The following is a 21,375-nucleotide window of genomic DNA, read 5'->3' on the forward strand; positions in this document are numbered from 1 at the left end:
CACAGATGGCGAACCCACAGCTTTGTGTTTTAAGACATTATGTTTTGGGGCGGTTTGTTACATAGCAAGAGATAACCTGAATAAGAATTAGGTAGGGAAAGATTATAGAAGCTGTATTTTGGTTTCTCCAAATTTAAAATACAATAAATTTAGTCTCTAGACTAAGGGACTTTATAGAGTCATCTTAATTGCTAGGCACCTTGTCTTTGAATCTTTGTGTAACACACAGACCTTTTCTGTTCTGAATAATGTTCAGAGACTGCAGACAGAGTGCCATGGTAACAAAGGTGTTTCAGGTGGACTATGTACCGCCAGATACAGTCCCTTCAGAAGACGATGTGGAAAATGTTCTCAAAGACCCTCCAGAGCAGGTACGTAATGACGCTCTAAGGCATTCGTATCCTCACCGCATTCTCAGCTCCCATTCTCAGTGGTCGCATCTTCCCCTTCCTTTACCACCACAGTCATTCTACCCATTTTCAGGTCCTTATAGTTGGGGTCAGTATCAACCATTGCAAAGTATCTTTGCTGATTTCCCACCCTTTGGCCAGTCCCTTCTCCACCCTGCCCATTGGAGATTCCTAGCAAGCATCCTTGTCTCCTGTGTCCTTACCTGTTGAAGAAAGCAGGACCCTTTAGCCTGGCATCCTAAGAAGCAGTTTCTGTCCTCAGTCATTCTTTGCCTTGTGACTCCCCTGTTTATATTCCGGCCAAACTAAACTGGGTGTCGGTGCTCCGTCTCTGCTCCCCTAGTACCAGGTCTTCTCCTTTTATAAAATGCTTTGATGCTGTGAATACTTTACTCCCTGTCTGTCTCCCTCATGCACTGTAGGCTCCCAGGTGTCAGAGAGTGTGTCTGCCATACTCAGCATCTTGCACGGGGGCAGGTAGGAGAGGGCAGAGGGTGTATATTTGTTGACTAGATGCATCAGACTAGTAGAAGCCCTCAGTGGGCATGGCCTTCAATTACGTTGAAACCTTCATTGCCAAATAGCTGCAAAGCCTCATCTCTTTGGAGAATGAACTAGACCCGTCTTGAAAGGACGTTTGGGTTCTGGGCGTCAGAGAGCTAGATCCCAGGATCAGAGGATGCGCCAGCCCACGGCAAGGCAACCAGCCAAAAAGTCTCAGTCACGGAGGTCTCGCTGGGGGTGACGGGAAGCCTTCTGGGAGTCCCTTCAGTCTAATGATTGACCAGAGGCCAGAGGGGAGGCTGTGGGAGCAGAGCAGTGGGTGCAGGTGTCGTGTGGGGCCCACGTGTGGTCAGGGATCTACACTGGGCAGGGGCTGAACCCACGTGTAGCAGCAGGCGCTCAGGCTTCAGCCAAGCACGAGGGACCGAGCCCAAGGAGAAGGAAGTCCAGAGAGAAGCGTGTTTATGTTTCAGGGCCATGTGTGGGCAGGTAGTGGGCAGAACTACTGTCTTGGCCTGACCCCAACCTGTCTTTGCCCCCCTGGGTCTGGTGGTCCCTCTGTTATTACTCTGACTCCCATGATGGTGACATCCTGCCTGTATATGCAGCCACCTGCTTCTGGTCTTGGCCACTCAACCTGGTGGGGCTTCCCAAGCAGACACGCTGCCCGCCAAGCAGCCCAGGTTCAAAGCTGTGTGTTTCCAGGGAAAGGTGAGACAGAGGTCACTTTGTGAAAACGACTGTAAACCCTTTCTAGTGAGAAGTGCAGGCTATGTCACTGTCTCTACCATGGAACTTTTAATTTTCATATCTAAATGGGCAGAATCACGGGATTGATACGCAATCTCTTCCCTCCTAGGAACTGAAAAATGGATTTGTTGAATCAAAAGGGAGGAAGAAATATAAGAATGTTGAAAATAAACTGGGTTGGAATGTTAACCTTGGAAAGTTTCCAGGTATGACGTGACAGGACGAAGATAAGATTTAATATTCTAAACCACCAAACAGGTTTAGTGCTTGTGTTCTTGTCTGCAGAAGGGTTGGATAAGAAACACCAGAACAATAAAGTAAGCTATAATTTGACTTTTAATGCTGTCCTAGCCAACAGCTTAAGACCATGAGGGATAGTCCAGCTGTCCAGCAGAGTCAGATTTATCGATTCATTGCAACGTGGGAGACCACACACCAGAGGAACCATGAGATCTCATCAACCAAAGCACAGACTACAGTTATAGGGGGAAGGGTGGAGTTTGGATGAAATTTAAATGAAAGAAGAGTTTTGACAGACTCAAGCAAAGCAGGGCTCGGTGTGAAATGGTCACCATGAGGTATGGACCTGAGAAGGGGACCAGGGTTCTGTTACCTTGGAAACAACAAAGATAAATGTGGAATGTTGTGTTCAGAAACCTTTCTCTGAAGCTCTGCACCAGGGTTGGAAATTGAAGCTGCTTCTCTATGTCAAAGTGACTTGGGTCCTCCAGGCAAGAGTTGGATGTTTCATTCTTACTGATAAGATTTCAAACAGCAAAGTTTCTGATAATCTGATTTTAGAGAACAAGGTTTCTTGGCAAGTAAGAAACAGTAGTCACTCAAAGTGGGGGCTGTTACGACATGTTACAGCTGCAGTGTGTCCTTGGGACACATGATGTTTCCTGCTAACCTTGCAACTGGATTTATCCATTTTCCCGGCCTGGTGTGGAATATTGTGGAATGTTGCAGGGCAGATTTTAATTTTCTCAGTCTGGGCTAATTCTTTTCTTTATTGCTATTAATTTAACTGAGTGGGAGCTTCTTTGTATAATTCTACTTTAGAGAAAGAATGTGACAACAGTGGTCCCTTATTAAAAGGTTCCTAACTATGAAGACACAGTTGCATGAATGCATATATAATTATAGATATTCACAGAATGACGTTTTTGATATGATTGTAGACGTGGGTGAAAGAACTGACCCTAAAACTCTGAAAGATCTTCGGTTCTCAGAAAGCCCACGGGAAACCCCAGCTTTCCGTGAAGAATCAGGCTCTCGACCAGCTACCCAGCAGCCCCAGGTAACTTCTAAAGACAATCTTCAGGGTACTAAATGCCTACTGTGGTTTTTTTGGGGGTTTTTTTTAGTTTTTTTTTAATGAATTAATTTATTTATTTTTGGCTGTGTTGGGTCTTTGTTGCTGCGCGTGGGCTTTCTCTAGTTGTGGCGAGCAGGGGCTACTCTTTTTTGCGGTGCATGGGCTTCTCATTGCAGTGGCTTCTCTTGTTGCGGAGCATGGGCTCTAGGCACACAGGCTTCAGTAGTTGTGGCGCACGGGCTTAGTTGCTCCACAGCATGTGGGATCTTCCCAGACCAGGGCTCGAACCCGTGTCCCCTGCGTTGGCAGGCAGGTTCTTAACCACTGCGCCACCAGGGAAGCCCTTTTTTCTTTTTTTTTAATTTTATTTTTTATTTATATATTTTTGGCTGCCTTGGGTCTTCATTGCTGTGTGCGGGCTTTCTCTAGTTGTATCGAGCGGGGGCTACTCTTCGTTGCTGTGCGCGGGCTTCTTATTGCCTTGGTTTCTCTTGTTGAGGAGCACAGGCTCTAGGCGTGTGGGCTTCAGTAGTTGTGGTACATGGGCTCAGTAGTTGTGGCTCCCGGGCTCTAGAGTGCAGGCTCAGTAGTTGCGCATGGGCTTAGTTGCTCCGCGGCATGTGGGATCTTCCCGGACCGGGGCTCGAATTCGTGTCCCCTGCATTGGCAGGTGGATTCCCAACCACTGCGCCACCAGGGAAGTCCCACAATCAAATTAAATTTTGATGCACTGTGGGGACCAGTATGTATGGGCCAGGTGAAACTCAGTCAATGGCAGACCAAATTTGGCCAACAGACCGCCACTTTGCGACTTCTGGTCTTGGCCGTGTTAGATCTGACACAAAAGGCAACTGAAAACCCCAGGGTGCTTCCCATTGTCTGCAGCGTCAAGTCTGGCATCCTGAGCTCGGCCCACAGGCATTGTGGTTGGTAGGGAGCCTACTGGGGTCAGATAGGCCTGAGGATGTGACCCCATGCAAGTGACTCAGACTTTCTGAGACTCAGCCTCATCAAAAATGGGGATTATAGGGAACTTCCCTGGCGGTCCAGTGGTTAAGACTCCACGCTTCCAATGCAGGGGACATGGGTTCCACCCCAGGTCGGGGAACTAAGATCCTATATGCCACGTGGCAAAACAAAAATAATAATAATAATAAAATAAAGTGGGGATTATATGCACCTCCTAATATGAGAAGGACTTGGTATTTCTCTGGCATTTGTGCCAAAATGCATGACTCACTCCAATCATGAGAAACATCAGACAAAACCAAATTGTGGGAGGTTCTACGAATGAAGATCACGAAAGATAAAGAGAGACTGAGGAGAGATTCCAGATTAAGGGAGACAGAAAAGACATGACCACTAAGAGCAAAGTGTGATACTGAACTGGACCCTAGTCCGGGAGGAAATTATAGCTGGGAAGGCCATTGCCGGCACGACTAACGGAATGTGAACAAAGATATGTGGATTAGATGCGCTAGTATTGTATCACCGCTGACTTTTCTGGTTTTGATGTTTGCACTGTTGTGTAGGAGGACGCCCCATTCTTGGGAAATGCTGTAGTGTTTGTGGGGGGAGGAGGGGAGTCATGACTGCAGGTTATTCTCATGCTTCCGAGAGAGAATGGAGCACCTGGGGCAAGATGTCAACACGAACAAAGGGGTTAGTTGTACTATCCCTGCACCTTTTCTCTATGTTGGAAATTATATCAGAAGAAAATGTTACAAAAATAAAATAAAATGGGGATAATGTTGCCTATTGACTTTAGGAGGTCACTGTGAAATGTGCCAGGCACGTCTTCCTACTCTCAGACCCTCCGTAAGTGTTAGCTTCTCTCCCCCAGCCATCCTTTCTGTTCCCTTCCCCTGCCACTCCGACCCCTGGACCACATCCGACAACCAGGATGGGCCATCACTGCCCTGCCTGTGTCTTCACACGTGGGTTTCCTCTACTTGGAATTCCCTTTGTCCTTCTGTCTACTTAACAAACTGTTCTTTACTTTCCCAGGCCCAGCTCAGACATTACAACCCTGGGGAGCCCTTCTCCCCGAGCAGGTGAATGGGATCATAACCTCCCCAGGTTCTCGTGGGACTCAACACAGATGTGTTATGACACTGAGCCCATGTGTTTCAGTACTTTGTATGTACACCAGTTCAGCTCCTTGAGGGCAGGGACTATGTAATGTTTATCTTTGTCCCCCAACCCTGCATCAAATACAGTGCCTGGTACAAAGATGATGCTCAAATTAAAATATATCTAAGTGAGTTAAATGTTTCTGGATAACAGCAGATGACTGTTCTCTCAGGTGAGTCCTTTTCCTAGGGATTTAATCTTTGAGAAATATGGATGCTCACTTGGGTTTCTAAATTCTGAAATCTGGTCTGTCTGATGGTAATTCAGATCTCTTTTCTTGTAAACTCTTGTTTTTAATGAAATATACGTGTCTGATGATGAACATCACTTTAATTTTTTAATTAAAATTATTACTTAATAATTCATAATTACTTAAGACTTTCCCCATCATGGTTTTTAAAAGATGGCTGCTGGATATGGTAGGACAAAGCACTGAAATGAACTCTTAATGTAATTTTACTGTACTGTAGCATGATTTTATACATATTCTTAATTTTAGTTCCCTGGTTTTGCACATATAACTGGCCAGAAGAGTTTGACAAGCACAGAGATCATGAGGATTCAAAGGGAGACAGACTTTCTCAAGTAAGTACTGCATTCTCTTTACTGTTTCTTAAGTCCTGCTAAGGCACAGTGTGGTCAAAAAGAATTTGACGATGGGACATAACAGTGGTATTTGCCCCAACTGTTTTTTATTAAATTTTTACAATATTTAAAGGTTCAAATGACATACAATAAACTGCACTTAAAGAGTACAATTGACATATACATATAATCTTGAAACTGTCACCACAATCAAGAAAATGAACAAATCCATCACCTCCAAAACTGTCCAACATCGCACCCTTTTGAAATCCTCCCAAGTGTCCCTCCCTATCTCCAGGCAACTGTTGGTATGCTTCTTGTCACTGCAGCTTAGTTTGCATTTGATTCCGTATATAAATGGAATGGTTCGGTATTTACTCCTTTGCCAGGCTTCTTTCACTCCACCTAATTACTTTGAGGTTCACCCATGTTGTTGCATGCATCAGATGTTTATTTCTTTTTAATGCTGAGTAGTATTCCATTGTACGGATACATCACAGTTTATCCTATTTCCTATTGATGTACATCTAGGTTGTTTTCAGTTTGGGGCCGTTACAGATAAAGCTGCTATGAACATGTGTATACAAGTTGTCCTGTGCATATATACTTTCATTTCCCTGAGGTAAATAGCTAGGCGTGGAATGGCTGGGTCATATGGTAGGCATATGTTTAACTTTTTAAGAAAACTGTCAAACTGTTTTCCTAAGAGGTTGTACCATTCTACATTCCCACCAGTAGTGTATGATGTAGGAGAGTTCCAGTCTCCCTACATTTTCACTAACACTTTTATTTTTACTTTTGGCCATTCTAATGAGGTGGTAGTTGTGGTTTTAATTTGCATCTCCCTGGGGGTTGGGAGGGTGGGTGAAATAGGTGAAGGTGGCCAAAAGGCACACACTTTCAGTTGTAAAATAAATAAGTCCTGGGGATGGAACGTACAGCATGGTGATGATAGTTCATGATACTGTGTTGCATATTTGAAAGCTGCTAAGCGGGTAGATCTAAGAAGTTCTCAACACAAGAAAAAACATTCTGTAACTATGTATGGTGATGGATGTTAACTAGACGTTGTGGTGATCATTTTGCAGTATATACAATTACTGAATCATTATGTTGTACCCCTGAAACTAATACAATGTTGTATTATTTAAGTCTTCTCTATCTTTACTGATTTTGTCTATTGTTTTATCAATTATTGAGAAAATTATGCTGAAATCTGTGACTATAATTATGAATTTGTCTACTTGTCCTTGTATTTCTGTCAGCTCTTGCTTTATGTACTTTGAAGCTCTATTATTAAATATATAAACCTCTTGGAATCTTATGTCCTGTTGCTGAATTTACCCCTTTATCATTACAGAATACCTTTTTTAAAAAAAATTAATTTTTATTGGAGTAGAGTTGATTTACAAAGTTGTGTTAGTTTCTGCTGTACAGCAAAGTGAATCAGTTATACATATACATATATCCACTCTTTTGGATTCTATTCCCATACAGGTCATTACAGAGTATTGAGTAGAGTTCCCTGTGCTATACAGTAGGTTCTTATTAGGTATATATTTTAAATAATAGTAGTCGGTATATGTCAATCCCAATCTCCCAATTTATCCCTCCTCCCCCCTGAAATAACCTTTTTTAACCCTGATAATATTTTTTGCTCAGAAATCAAATTTGTCTGATATTAAAATAGCCATTACTGCTTTCTTTTGATTAGTATTTGTGTGACGTATCTTTTTTCATCCTTTTATTTTTAACCTATTTGTGTTTCTCTATTTAAAGCTGGGTTCTTTTAAGCAGCATATATAATCAGGTCTTGCTTTTAAAAAATCTAACAATCTCTGCACTTTAGTTGGGCTGTTGAGAGTATTTATATTTATTCTGATTATTGGTATGTTTGAATTTGTCAGCTGTCATGCTATTTGTTTTCTGTTTGTCTTATCTATTCTTTGTTGCCTCCCCCCTTTTTTTGGCTTACTTTTGGATTAATTGGGTATGTTTTATGATTTTATTTTATTTTGTATCCTTTGTTGGCTTATTAGCTATAAGTTTTCTTCTTAGTGGTTGCTTTAGGGTTTATAGCACACATTTTTAACTTATTACAATCTGTCTTCAAGTAGTATCATGCCACTTCATTTATAGCCTAAGAACCTTATGACAGTATACTTCCAATAACCGGATAACTACAGCCTTTGTGCTCTTGTGGTCATTTATTTTACTTCTACAAATATTATGAACCCCACAACACATTACTACTTTTATTTGAAATAATCAATTATTTTTTACAGTCCTTTATACTTCTATTGTGGTAAAATATACATAAATAAAATTTACCACTTTAACAATTTTTAAGTGTACAATTCAGTGCGTTAAGTACATTCACAGTGTTGGGCCACCATCACCACCGTCTATTTCCAGAACTTTTTCATCATCCCAAACAGTACTCAGCTCCCATTAAACAATAACTCCCCGTCCCCCTATCCCTCCAGCACCTGGTAATCTCTGTTATATTTTCTGTTTCTATGAATTTGCCTGTTCTAGTAACCTCATGTAAGTGGAATCAGACAATATTTAACCTTTTGTGTCTTATTTCACTAGCATAATATTTTCAAGGTTCATCCATGTTGTAGCATGTATCAGAATTTCATTCCATATTAAAGGTAAAAAACATTCCATTGTATATATATATACTGCATTTTATTTATCCATTCATCTGTTGATAGACATTTGAATTGTTTCCGCCTTTTGACTGTTATGAATAATGCTGCTATAAACATTGGTGTACAGGCATCTCTTTGAGTCCCTACTTTCAATTCTTTTGGGTATTTACCTAGGACTGAAATTTTTGGATTATGTGGTAATTTTATGTCTAACTTTTTGAGGAACTGCTAAACTGCTTTCCACAGCAGCTGCATACTTTACTTTCCCACCAGAAATGTTCAAGGGTTTCAATTTCTCCACATCCTCACCAGTACTTATTTTCTGTTTTTCTAATAGTCATCCTGACGGGTGTAAAGTAGTATTTCATTGTGGTTTCGATTTGCATTTCCCTAATGGCAAGTGATGTTGGGCATCTTCTTTGGAGTAATGTCTATTCAAGTCCTTTGCCCATTTTTGAATTGGGTTGTTTGTTTTTTGGTGTTAGTTGCAAGAATATTTTATATATCTTGGATATAAATCCCTTATCAGATATATGATTTATAAATATTTTCTCCCATCTGTAGGTTGTCTTTTCAGTCTTGATAGTATTTTTTGATATTCAAATTTTTATGAAGTTCAATTTATCTATTTCTTTTGTTGCCTGTGCTTTCGGGATCACATCCAAGAAATCATGGCCAAATCCAGTGTCATGAAACTTTTTTCTTATGTGTCTTTCTGGGAGATATATAAATTTACCTCTTACATTTAGGTCTTTGGTCCATTTTGTATTAGTTTTTGTATATGGCATAAGGTATCAATCAGTCCAACCTCATTCTTTTTCATGTCACTATCCGGTTTGCCCAGCACCATTGCTGAAAAGACTATCCTTTCCCCAAGTGGACTCAACTACAAAGGCTAGTGATTGCTGAGAGGCCGTGGTAGAGACTGGTGCAGGCAACCAAGCCATCCAGAGCACAGTACGCAAACGTCATAGATGCTGAGCAGTTCAGTTAGGTCACAGGATCGGGGCCCCAACCTGCCTGGAAATGCCTGGAAATGCCTGGCAGCAGCAGTGTTATTCACAGGGGAGCCCGGTTCCTGGAGTCCTTTCGCTTTGGCTGATACCCAGAACCAGGTAGGTGGGTGAGGGCTGAAGGATGGGACCCAGCTGCCTAGGAAATGGGGCCAGACGTTGCTGGGGCAGAGCCTCGGACTCCGCCCAGGTGAGTGAAGACAAAGGCAGGGCCTGACTGACAGTGACTCCAGAGTGCCAGGTCAGAGGACCTCTCGCTGAGGCTGGGCTCAGTGCTCAGGTGGGGAGTCAGCAAAGTGCAGCGTGGACATGCCTGGAGTTCCCGCGGCTCACCCTCACACACGCCAGATCCAAGGTGATGGGACGACTGGGGCCCCACTTGGGAACTGGGGTCAAGGCGGCTGATAAACTGCTGCCACGGCGGGGAAGTGAGATGGGCCTGGCCTGCAGGTGAAGGGCACCATCGGTCCCAGCTGTACGGCCACTTGGTAATAAAATGACTAGAGAAGCATCTCCCATCTTGAACTTGTTCCACAGGCTTTGAGTGTGTTCTGCTTTCTGTTTTATTTTATTCAAAAAAACGTTTAAATGCTTGTAGATTGACACTTGACTTCTCAGTGTACACTCCTCAGAACGTGGCCAGTCAGGACCCTCTTCTGTTGCAGGTGTGCCCACTGCCTTGTGCCCCGCCCGTCTGACCCCTTTGCCCGCTACTGTCTAGAATGTGGCTCTTCTGTCCCGCCCATATTTGGCTGTCGTCTCCCACCCCCAGAAGGAGCTCAGGTGAGCAGCAGAATCCTAAAATCTTCTTCCATTGGTTTATCCGATCTTTGTTTGCAGCAGGAGCAGAGTACCTGGCACACGTGAACCACAAACATAAATACTTGTTGAAAAAATTACTGGCAAGTGAATCTTGTACTATCCAGACTCCTACTTAGGAATGAAAAACTTGTTTGCAATGCCATTTCTTTTGTGTGGCCTTGAAGAAGCATAGGCTCAGAAAAAGACTGAAATCTTTTTATTTCAATGATTCACATATGGATAAATACATGTTTCCTACTTATATGATATTTCTATTCATAACCTGGGGACAATAAGGAAATATATTCTAGAAATAAATGACCAGGGGTACTAACTACAAGTCTGTATATCCATAGGATACTTCATTCTGTCCAAAGAAGCTGTTTATATAAGCTATAGATTGATCAGTATATCTAAATTTAAAAGTTTTAGCTAAGTGTAGATAATAATTGATATTATCCTACCATTAAGTTTGTAGTTAGTTAGAAAACATACTTGGCTTACTAAAAATCAAAACCTTCACCAAAATGTGTTCATCTTTTATGCACGTGATACTTTGGGGGTTTTTTGGACTAAGGTTTACAAAATGATATAAAAGGATCTGTGAAGTTGACTGAAAATGACCATTTAAAAAAGATAGTCCCTGAGAAAAAGTCACTATTCAATAAATTCAAAGTCCAGAGTTTTAGGATTGAGTTATGCATTTAAGCAAGTGGCCAGATACTAAATGGATATGCTGTAGAAGTCAGTTTACTTCCATGATATATTTTGAACACCTTGTAAAAGATGGTACAGCAAATAAAACATGAACAGGTCTCATTGGTTTGAATTTTCCCTGCTTATATTCGTTGGTGCGATGTCAAAGTTATTTTTTACTGGCCTGCAAACAGATTTTCAAGACTTTCTTTGTTGTTACAGGGAGAAAAGGTTATCAGGGATTATAAATATTCAAAATGATGACATTTGCAACATCTATACTGCCTGTAAATGATATTTATTAACGTGCTCTAACGTATAAACAGCTTTGTAATTTGACCTGTTGAGTTCTTATTGTGTCCTGCTCTCAGCTGGGTTTCTGGTACTCAAAGGGACAATCCTACTCCTAGGATCCCAGACCCAAGACACTCAGGGTCTCATTAGAGAGATGCAGAGGGGTGCCTCTTCGTCCTGCCTTGTGGATTTCCCCGTTGCCAGCTGGCTTGATGTTAACTTTCGTCAGTAGAGGCTCATTGCTGGGAGGGACACTGCAGGAGAGTGGCCTTCACTCCTCTTCCTGTTTCTGCTGTGCTTCCCTCTCCCTGTGCTCTGACGGTGCTCAGCTAACCTGCAGGACACCCGATTGTGCTGAACCCCGGTGAACTGCATGGCATCTCATGAACAGCTTCTCAGTGGGCTCCACGGGTACCCAGCCAGCTTCCAGAAAGTCTCTCATGCATCCCAGGGGGCAGTTTCCCAGCACGTTTCATCCGCAGCCTGCACGTGGCTTCCCAGCAGGTCCTGCCAGCTCCCCGGGGGGAGAGTCCTCATGAGTGTCACAGGATCCCGCCTGCTCCGGGGCCAGCTCTGGTCTGTGTCACCCCAGTGAACTTCTCAGCCATCCAGTGGGTGACAGCCACACCCAGTTCAGTAAGTGCCTCTTCCAGATTCGATCCTCTTCGGGTCCTCTGCCTCAGCCGGAGCAGCAGTGGCTCTCCCCATCCTGGGTAGTCCTGTATCCTTTAGAGTTCCCTTTACCCGCTAGTAGTTAGTCCTCTGTTATTAGTTAATAGCTATTTATATTAAACTTTCCCTGTTTAAATTACCCTGAGGTTTCTGTCTCCTGACTGGACTTTGACTGATACAGAGTTGGTACCAGGAGCGGCCCCAGGAACTAGACCTGCAAAGAAGGGGTTTGGGAAGTGGTTTGGTCCTTCCCTTTGCTCGGGAGCAGTGCTGAGCTCCTTGCCCATGGGAAACAGGATGCTAGTAATTCATAGGATGAAGTGGCATCACAATAAATCAAGCTATCACATGGGTCTGGTAGTGAGGAAGCATCACCTAAAGCAAGCCTCTTGGGTGGCCAGGTGGCCGCTGCACTTGACGGTTGTGGCAGCAATGATGATACCAGGGCTGTGGTGTGGACAGTTCTCCTGAGCACCTGGGAGCATCACAGAAACCGACAAGCTCAGGACCTTTCACTCATAATCCAAGAACCAGAGTGCTCCCATGGCATCCCCAAAAGAACCTATTTCTTGTAGCTCCAGGGATTTGCAGCTGAAAGCAAACACAAACTTTAGTTGAATATGTTGGTGAGTTACAGCATAAGCTGAATTCACTTTATCACCACATTTCTTTTGTGAAAGTTCGGGTTTGTATTGGGACAGAACAGGATCCTGAAACTGGGAATGGAGATGTTGGCTTGGACCCAGATGAAACGCACATTCTCGATTCCCTAAATTACTCTGCCAGTGGGTGAGCTGGCCCTCCTGTCTGAGGATGCTAGCCTTCCCTTCCTTGAAATCTCTGTGATAACCTCGCCTGGGGCAGTGGCCTTGAAGGGGGATGTGTATTCTCATCAAGACTCACCGTAGCCATCCTGTAGCATGACTACGGTCCAATCCCAGCTGCTCTAGAGGGACAGGTGTACTCTGTGATCCAGGACAAAAAAGCTTACACGTGAAAAGAAGAGCACAATTTTGCTAACGTATATTGGCAGAATCTTGGGGGACAAGTCTGGGAGTGGATTTTAAATGAGGGCAGAATATAACACTAAGTTGGGCCTAATTCACTGATATGCATGCCTCTTTTATAGATACTGGATTGATTTAATATGTTAGCTAATGAAGCTGGCGGTGGCTCCAGCTGCTTTTTGGGTTGGCTGACTAAAATTTGGACTCAGTAGTAGCCTATGGTTAGTGAGGCTCGATGCTAGGTCTTTCCTGATATCATGTTGGAGTAGGTTTGTCAGGTGTGTCCTGTGTGCCCCCAACTCTCACCTGCATTTCACAAGAAGGCCCGGAAGGCACATCCTTCACTAAGGCATAGAGTGAGGAATACATATTAGTGAAAGGAGCACCTGCATCCTTGAAAAGTTCCATGGCTGCTTTCCTTGGAGGCCAGACATGATCATGGGGCGATGCCACTCTTGAGATGGGCTCCCTGATTTCAGGGAGCTAACGAGATTCCAGAGGTCAAGTGGCAGCACTTAACTGCCAAAGACAAGGTGGACACATCTACTGTAAAAGACTGCAGCAACATATCAGTAATCAGAATCTGATCGTGGTCTTCCTAAGAATGAAACAGATGGGCAGCCTACTAGTGTCTTGCTTGGTTTATATAATAGAAAAAAAAAAATCACATGTTTTGTAGCCAAATATGGGACTTGAGCCACCACAGTGGAACATCCAAGGGTATCACCCAGTTTCAAGACTTAAGTCGATTTGCAAACCCACAGCTCCCTAACTGAAGGGCGGCTGGGTGTCCTTGAGGATGGACCCTACATCATTGCAAGTACATGTCATAAGTCATCCTTGAAGCCTTTTCCAGAGGGACCTGTGCCTTGAGGAAAAGGAAATGCCTAAACCTTTGAGGTATTACTAGATACTAGCTCTGAGTTGATGCTGATCCTTAGACTTCCAAAACGCCGCTGTGGTCCACCAGTAAAAGTTGGGGCTTAGAGTCGTCAGGTGATAGATGGAGGCTTATCTTAAGGCTGACTCGCAGTTTTTGCTCCATGTATTCTGGGGACTTGTTGTTATGTTCATGTACACTTATAATTGCTGTGTCTTCCTGATTTATTGACCCTTTCATCATCACAAAATGTCTCTCTTTGTCTCTAGGATTATTTCTTGTTTTTAAAGTCCTTTCTTCCTGATATTTATGCAGTCACTCTAGCTACCTTACCCTTACTATTTCCATTATATACCTTTTTCTATACTTGTATTTTCAACCTATTTGTATCTTTGAATCTAGGGCATGTCTCTAGTCGGGCATACCTCTCGTTTTTTTATTCCATCTGACAGTCTCTGCCTTTTGAATGTGGTATTATTGTCTATTCACGTTTAATGTCTTTAATGATATGGTTGGATTTACATATGCTGTTTTGCTGTTTGTTTTCTATTTGTCTCACGTCTTTTTTGTTCCTCTGTTCCTCCTTTGCTTCCTTCTTTTGTGTTAAATAAATAATTTTTAGTATGCCATTTTCATTCCTATATTTCCTTTTTTTTTTTTTACTATTTTAAAAAGTTCTTTTCTTTTTTAAAGTTATTTTCTAAGAGAACGCTCGGGATTACAACATACTCCTTAATTTCTCACAGTCTATTTCAGAATGATTTAACTTAAATCCAGTAATACACAGAAGCTTTGCTCCAATATATCTTCTTTTCCTCCCCTCAGAGACAATTTCTATTGACTGTTTCCCCTGAGTACTGGTCACACTTCCTTGTTTTTTGCACATCTCACAATTTTTTCTCGAATTTTTGACATTTTAGATAGTATAATAAGTCTGGATTCTGACTTTTTCTCCTTGTGTTGTTGTTTTGGTTTTTTTGTTTGTTTACTTGGATTAACTCTTTCAAGCCTGTCTTCCCTGCAGTTTTCAGCCACTACTATCAGGTTTTTCCCCTTGTTTTATTTTTAAGCCTGGGATCAGCCCTGGGTGTGCATAGCTTAGAGTTCAACTGAAGGTTGGCCAGAAGTTGTGCTCAAACACCTTGGTCCTCCAAGGCTTCCAGTCTCTGCTGAGGGATCTGTTGTGGGCTGGGCGGAACATTCAAACTTCAGGCTGTTTTCAGGTCTGCCCCAGCTCTTACTTTATGCTGAGCTCTCTTGTATCTTCATGTGCAGCCAAGGATGTGTGGGTGGCTTGGACCCTCTTAGGTCTAACGCTGCACATGCGAACATCCTCCAGTCAACTGAGGGTGTGGGAGGAGTTTATCAAGCCCCCTAGAGATGACCTACCTTCTGGAACTCCCCATCAAGTCCCTGGCTAGTTGCTGGTTCATCAGTTGCCCCAAACAGGACCGTGAGCTCAGGCTAGTGGATCCACTGTCCTCGCTGTTTGCTTGCCACTGAGATCATCACGTTAACTGTGCTCCAAATCACATGATCCCTGCCCGTCAGCAGCCGCGAAGCTGCTGCTTTTCACAGCCCTCCCTGCTCTGTGGAGCTTCCACGCTGATGGAGCTGGAGGAGGATGGGGACAGCCCAAGCAAGACCCAACAGACATGTGGTGTCCTTGCCCGAAGTTCACTACTTTTCAGTTTGTTGTCTGTCTTTGGTTGACTTTCAGAATTTTTTAAGTTTTACCCACCTTTATAATTGCTTTTTGGAGAGAAGATGTGTCGATTTCCTCACTCCATCATGCTGTAAGCTATTTTTTCTTTTCTTTACACCTCTCTTTTCTACAATAAACATGTTTTTACTTTAATAGGAAAGAAATAAGAATAAAAGTGGTAATTATTTAAAAGAAATTTTTACAAAAGCAAATTAAACCTTACATTTTAAGATCTGCTTATACCTTGAGTTTTTGCCAACCTGACCTCTTTCTTTGTGCAGATGGGCTTATGTGCAGAATGTGAAAACCTGGTGCCCATGAATACGCCCATCTGTGTGGTCTGTGAGGCTCCTCTCGCTCCACAGCTGCAGCCACAGGCCAACCCCCGCTTGAAGGTAATGAAATGTGAATCTGTAAAAGTGTGAATAAAACACCTAGAAATTAATGTTCGAACCATTAAACATCTTTCTTCAGCTGATGGAATTGGCTAACAATTGATAAGCTAATACCTGTGAACAAAATCCACTCTCATTTTTGGAAAGGCATCTGCCCAAGAGTTTAACTTGCCAGTAGGATCTAAATATCAAGAGAGTTACACAGAAGTGTGTTCCCTGAACATGGATTTGGAGGACAAATTGCACTGCAGCTAACACAGACAGTTGTTTACTTCATATATTTAAACTCGAACATTGTAATTAATATTGACTTTTCATCTTGTCCTTAAAGTCACTTCATGTTTTCGTTTGCTTTGTTTGATTATGGGTCTCTATTACGTAGAAAAGAAGGATTACAGCTAGTCACATGGATGAAAAAGTTAAGTATCATCATGAACATTAAAAAAATCTTGTTAGACAAATGACGTCATGCCATGAAAATTTTTTTGGTAGAATTATTGAACATACAACTGTATCTTTTCTCCATTTTTCAATTTATAGTCCCATTCACCTCCTTTTTACTTGACCTCAAGTAAAGGTCACTAGAGGATGAAATAGACTTAATAAAGATAACTTTGGGGATTAAAAAAGCAAGAATTTTTATCAGTAAGGGAAGTGCGTGGACTTAACGTACAATTAGAACTGTAACACTCCAAAAATGACCTTGTGGAGTCTATGTGGGCAAAGTTTATGAGAGAAAAGGTAAGTCCACTTTTTCTTGCATGTCCCAGCTCCCCTTCACTGTGAAAAAAATGTTCAAAAGTATCCCAGGCTAAGTAAACCTTCAGAAGTGAGATTTTGAAGAACTGGCTGGGCCAAAGTCAGGTAGATGAAAATTTACTAATCTTTTTGTTTGATGACTATTTTCAATCTTAAGAAACTTTAGAAGTCACTGCAGGAAGCCACCATGCAGCCCTGGAGGCCTATCTCCAAACTTCCTATACATGAGAGTGAGACACCAGCTTCTCTCTTGTTTAAGTCACCATCATTTTGGCTGTTCTGTCAATCACAGCAGCACCTGTTCTCACTAATATTTACATTATCCGGGATATTTGAAGATAATATCATTTCCAACCCTTTGAACCATTCAAAACAGGAGGAATAGGGGTAAGTGTTGGCTGAGAGCCAAGTTCAGTATATATCATGCCACCTTCAGCATTTGAAGCCCAGAGTTCTTCCCATGTTGTGAAAAGACAGGGGGTACAAAGGTATAAGTAAGTCCTCTGTTGATGATAAACGTAGGACTTCTATAGTGATTAGGAGCGTCAAATCCAGGAGTGACCCCCTTTTTTTTTTTTTTTTTTTTTGCCTTCTCTCTTTTTTTTTAACATCTCTATTGGGGTATAATTGCTTTACAATATTGTGTTAGTTTCTGCTGTATAACAAAGTGAATCAGCTATATGCATACATATATCCCCATATCCCCTCCCTCTTGCATCTCCCTCCCACCCTCCCTCCCTATCCCATCCCTCTAGGTGGTCACAAAGCACCGAGCTGATCTCCCTGTGCTGTGCAGCTGCTTCCCACTAGCTATCTATTTTACATTTGGTAGTGTATATATGTCAGTGCTACTCTCTCACTTCGTCCCAGCTTACCCTTCCCTCTCTCCATGTCCTCAAGTCCATTCTCTACGTCTGCGTCTTTATTCCTGAGAGTGACCCCTTTTTAAAGTACAGTTTTGATGAGAGAGAGACAATCACTTGAAACTGATTTCTACTCTATTAATGGGCCAAAGGCAGAACATATACCTTATAATGAGGAAATCAACTGATAATTCAAAGATGAAATTTAGAAAATCAAGCCTGTTTGACTTCTGATGTTGGGTTTTCAAAGGGAATCATGAAATTACTGAGTACCCATGCTTCACATTAGCTAAAAATGCCTCAAATAGGCACAGCTTCAATAAAGGTCTCTCTGAAACATTAACTTTCTCAAGATCTTAGGAAATAATGATTTAGGGTACATTTATCATTATCTCCAGAAGTGAGAATCTCATGACCATTTCTGTTGGCACGGTGTTTTTTTCCCTGGTGTTTTGTCTGTTTTAACATTGGACTCGTACGATTTACTATTGTTTTTAATAAAGACATGACTTCAACAGCTGTACGTCTTATACTATTAGTTATACTGCTTTAGTTGTGCTGCTTTTACCAAAGCATTTGGGTCACTCTTGGCACTCCATCCTCTTCTTTTTTGTGTACTTTACCACGTACACAATACATTCTGCACCCTAAGAATTTACTGGAATAAGTCTGAGCTCCCAGCAGTACCAGGTGGCACAGGGAGTGGTGTGAGCCTGAGAAGCAGTCGCTGGACACCTGGTCTAGGGTCACTGAACAGGGATGATTAGGGGAAGGAGCCTGAGGAAGGAGCAAGGTCCCCAGGCAGCTGGTGTCCCTCACCAAGGTGCAGCCATGAACCTTCCTTCAGGTTCACCCAGTTTCTCTGGGTTCCACCTTGCCCCTCCCGTGCCAGCCCTCAGGTACTGAGGAGCTTTTTCAAAGGCACCTTTTGATGTGGCTTTACCAGCTGCTGCTTCCCGGACCACCCTCTAGGGATCTGCTCACTGCATTGCCCGGGCTGTGACCCCTGCACCCACTGCCCCAGTGATCTGGGCCCCCGCTTGCCGTGGTGGCAGGGGGCACAGAGGAGGATTCGTTAGCTCTTGTCGGGGGCCAGGGCCAGGGATAGCTTTGAAGAAGGGGTGTCATCTGAACAGAAGTTGTAGGAGGCGCAGGCATTTGCCATATGGAGGGTTAAAAGCAAGGATGGCTTTTAATCAGACTTGATTTTTAGAGAGACCTTTGTCACCGTAACATCTGATCTGGTGGGAAATGCCTGATTTTACGACAGGACATTCAGTATTGCTGCTACACACAGAAGGACCCTGGTTGGAAATCTTCATCCCAGTGGCTTTCCCAGATGTTACAAGGGCGACAGAGTTTTAGATCACATTCTCACCCAGAGAGCCTCCTCTAAGGTCAGTGGGAACACCTGTGTAAGCTGCTCACGGAAGCCAGCGTGCCTTCCCTCCCCAAAGCGCCAGCAAGGCCAGTTGATGCCTCCCTCCCATTTCTAGATTGGTCTCCATCTCACTCCACAAAGTGCACAAAGCACCATTGGGCCTCTTCCTGCTGTGATGCAGACAGACCCACCCGCTGTGGCAGGCTTCTCTTGTGTTGATGTAAAGCCCTTGTCAACGCTGAGGAATTTTGCTGCATCAGATACTTTTTTCTACTGCCAGGATTAGAAGATATAGTAGCAGGAGTTTCTTCTTTTATCCTCTGGCCTGTATTTCAGAATAGGAGAGGATTTTATGTTTTTTAAAATTTTCTAATTTTCAGTAACACGTGAAATAGTCCAAAGATACACAATGAAGTGTGTAATTTCCCCACCCCACCTCTATTTCTTTTTTTTTTTTTTTTAATTTATTTATTTTATTTATTTTTGTTTTTGGCTGCGTTGGGTCTTTGCTGCTGTGTATGGACTTTCTCTAGTTGTGGCGTGCAGGGGCTATTCCTTGTTGCGGTGTGCGGGCTTCTCATTGCGGTGGCTTCTGTTGTGGAGCACGGGCTCTAGGCGCACGGGCTTCAGTAGTTGTGGCACACGGGCTTAGTTGCTCCGTGGCATGTGGGATTTTCCCGGACCAGGGATCGAACCCGTGTCCCCTGCATTGGCAGGCGGATTCTTAACCACTGTGCCACCAGGGAAGCCCCCCACCTCTATTTCTATCCCCTGAAATAACCAATGACAGCAGCTTAGTGAGTGTCCTTCTATGTATTTTTCTAGATGCACAGAAACATATTTATGTATATTCACACATTTAAATTTGGTTTTGTTTGTTTGCCTCTTCCTGCCTCCCTCCCTCCCTTTTCTTTCTTTCTTTTTTTTTTTTTTAATAAATTTATTTATTTATTTATTTATTTATTTATGGCTGCGTTGGGTCTTCATTGCTGACCACGGGCTTTCTCTAGTTGCGGAGAGTGGGGGCTACTCTTCGTTGCAGTGCGCGGGCTTCCATTGTGGTGGCTTCTCCTTGTTGCAGAGCACAGGCTCTAGGCACACGGGCTTCAGTAGTTGTGGCTCGCGGGCTCTAGAGTCCAGGCTTAGTAGTTGTGGCTCACAGGCTTAGTTGCTCCACGGCATGTGGGATCTTCCCAGACCAGGGCTCGAACTTGTGTCCCCTGCATTGGCAGGTGGATTCTTAACCACTGCGCCACCAGGGAAGTCCCTCTTTCGTTCTTTCTTTCTTTCTCTCTTTTACAAAAAACAAAGGCATCCCTTTGGCCGTTTTCTACAGTTGAAAACTAACGTCAGCATCTCCCCTTTCACCAGAACACATGAACTCTTTTAGAAAGAGACCTTCAGCTTCCTTCTGGCTCTAACTAGCAACACATGTTTTACCTCCAGGACTCCCCTTGTGTCTGGGGTTCCTGGAATCTGTGAGGCTTAGGGCTGGGATCCTCGTGAAGTCATTACTCTGAAAGAGATCTGGTGACTCACACAGCAAGGGCACAGGTACCTCCTATGAGACCCCAGCCCCTCGCCCAATGATTCAGGGCTAATGCCAGTGTAACCACAGCTCTGTGTCAAGTTGACCTTGGCATCTTACAAAATCCGCTTTGAGATTAAGTTTGCCACTACCTACTGGTTTGTGTCAATTAAAGCTTATCATTTGGGAGATTAGAAAATTGTTCTCATCTTCCAGCTGCTTTGTAAGGAAAAGTTTTACCCCAGTGACTAAGCCAGGTCCACGAAATTGCTTGGAACCGTTCAGCTGGTCATTGTGTTGCCAATGCTGTGGGTGAGGCAGCAAATGAGGGTATTGGCTTTTTGTAAAGTGCTTGTTGTAAATGTTTAGGCTCCTCATTAAGGCTGTCTGGTGGTGGCCTGAGTCCCACATCGTCCCTACGGACATGCATGAATCTATGATGTAGTGATTGTGATACAAGGTTTTTATCTGTGGGTCCTGGTCACTGCTCTTCAAGAAGTGAGCCACGTGGTGTCAAAAAGCCACCCCAGAAACCATGAGGAAAGCCTGTCGACCAAGAAGGCTGTGCTTACTGGACCTAATACAGTGAGATAAACCACCACTTTGACCATCTTACCAGCATCTCAGAAGAGAGAAGATGGGGAAGGGTATTTATAGGGTTTCAGTACTGCGGTTGGGCGATTTTAAAGAGAATTTGGCAGGAATGCAGCCTAAGGTAAACTGTGAACTTTGGGAGACGAGGATGTGCCGGTGTAGGTTCATTGGTTGTGACAAATGCACCATCTGGTGTGGGATGTTCATAGTGGGGGGTTGTGTGTGTGGACAGGGGTGTATATGGGAACTCCCTGTAATGTCTGCTCAGTTTTGACATGGACCTTAAACTGCTCTAAAAAACAAAGATTATTAAATTCAAAAAAAATTTTTTTTGAATTTTACTTTATTTTTTTATACAGCAGGTTCTTATTAGTTATCTATTTTATACATGTTAATATATGTATATATGTCAATCCCAATCTCCCAATTC

At 43.1% G+C, this 21,375-nt stretch overlaps 1 protein-coding gene across 5 annotated transcripts in view; it reads left to right on the forward strand.

The window, feature by feature from the left end:
* DZANK1 (double zinc ribbon and ankyrin repeat domains 1) overlaps positions 1 to 21,375 on the forward strand; it is a 67,608-nt gene that overhangs the window by 11,473 nt on the left and 34,760 nt on the right. For 4 of the 5 annotated variants that reach the window (XM_059896200.1, XM_059896198.1, XM_059896197.1 and 1 more), the window contains exons 4-10: positions 257 to 371; positions 1,774 to 1,870; positions 2,846 to 2,964; positions 5,615 to 5,700; positions 10,036 to 10,153; positions 11,666 to 11,797; positions 15,707 to 15,820. In XM_059896200.1, the coding sequence (XP_059752183.1) occupies positions 257 to 371; positions 1,774 to 1,870; positions 2,846 to 2,964; positions 5,615 to 5,700; positions 10,036 to 10,153; positions 11,666 to 11,797; positions 15,707 to 15,820 (781 nt within the window). The remainder of the gene's footprint in view (positions 1 to 256; positions 372 to 1,773; positions 1,871 to 2,845; positions 2,965 to 5,614; positions 5,701 to 10,035; positions 10,154 to 11,665; positions 11,798 to 15,706; positions 15,821 to 21,375) is intronic. The other variant, XM_059896201.1, reaches the window with a different exon arrangement.

The sequence above is a fragment of the Balaenoptera ricei genome, chromosome 15, assembly GCF_028023285.1.
Source record: "Balaenoptera ricei isolate mBalRic1 chromosome 15, mBalRic1.hap2, whole genome shotgun sequence".
Classification (NCBI taxonomy): domain Eukaryota; kingdom Metazoa; phylum Chordata; class Mammalia; order Artiodactyla; family Balaenopteridae; genus Balaenoptera; species Balaenoptera ricei.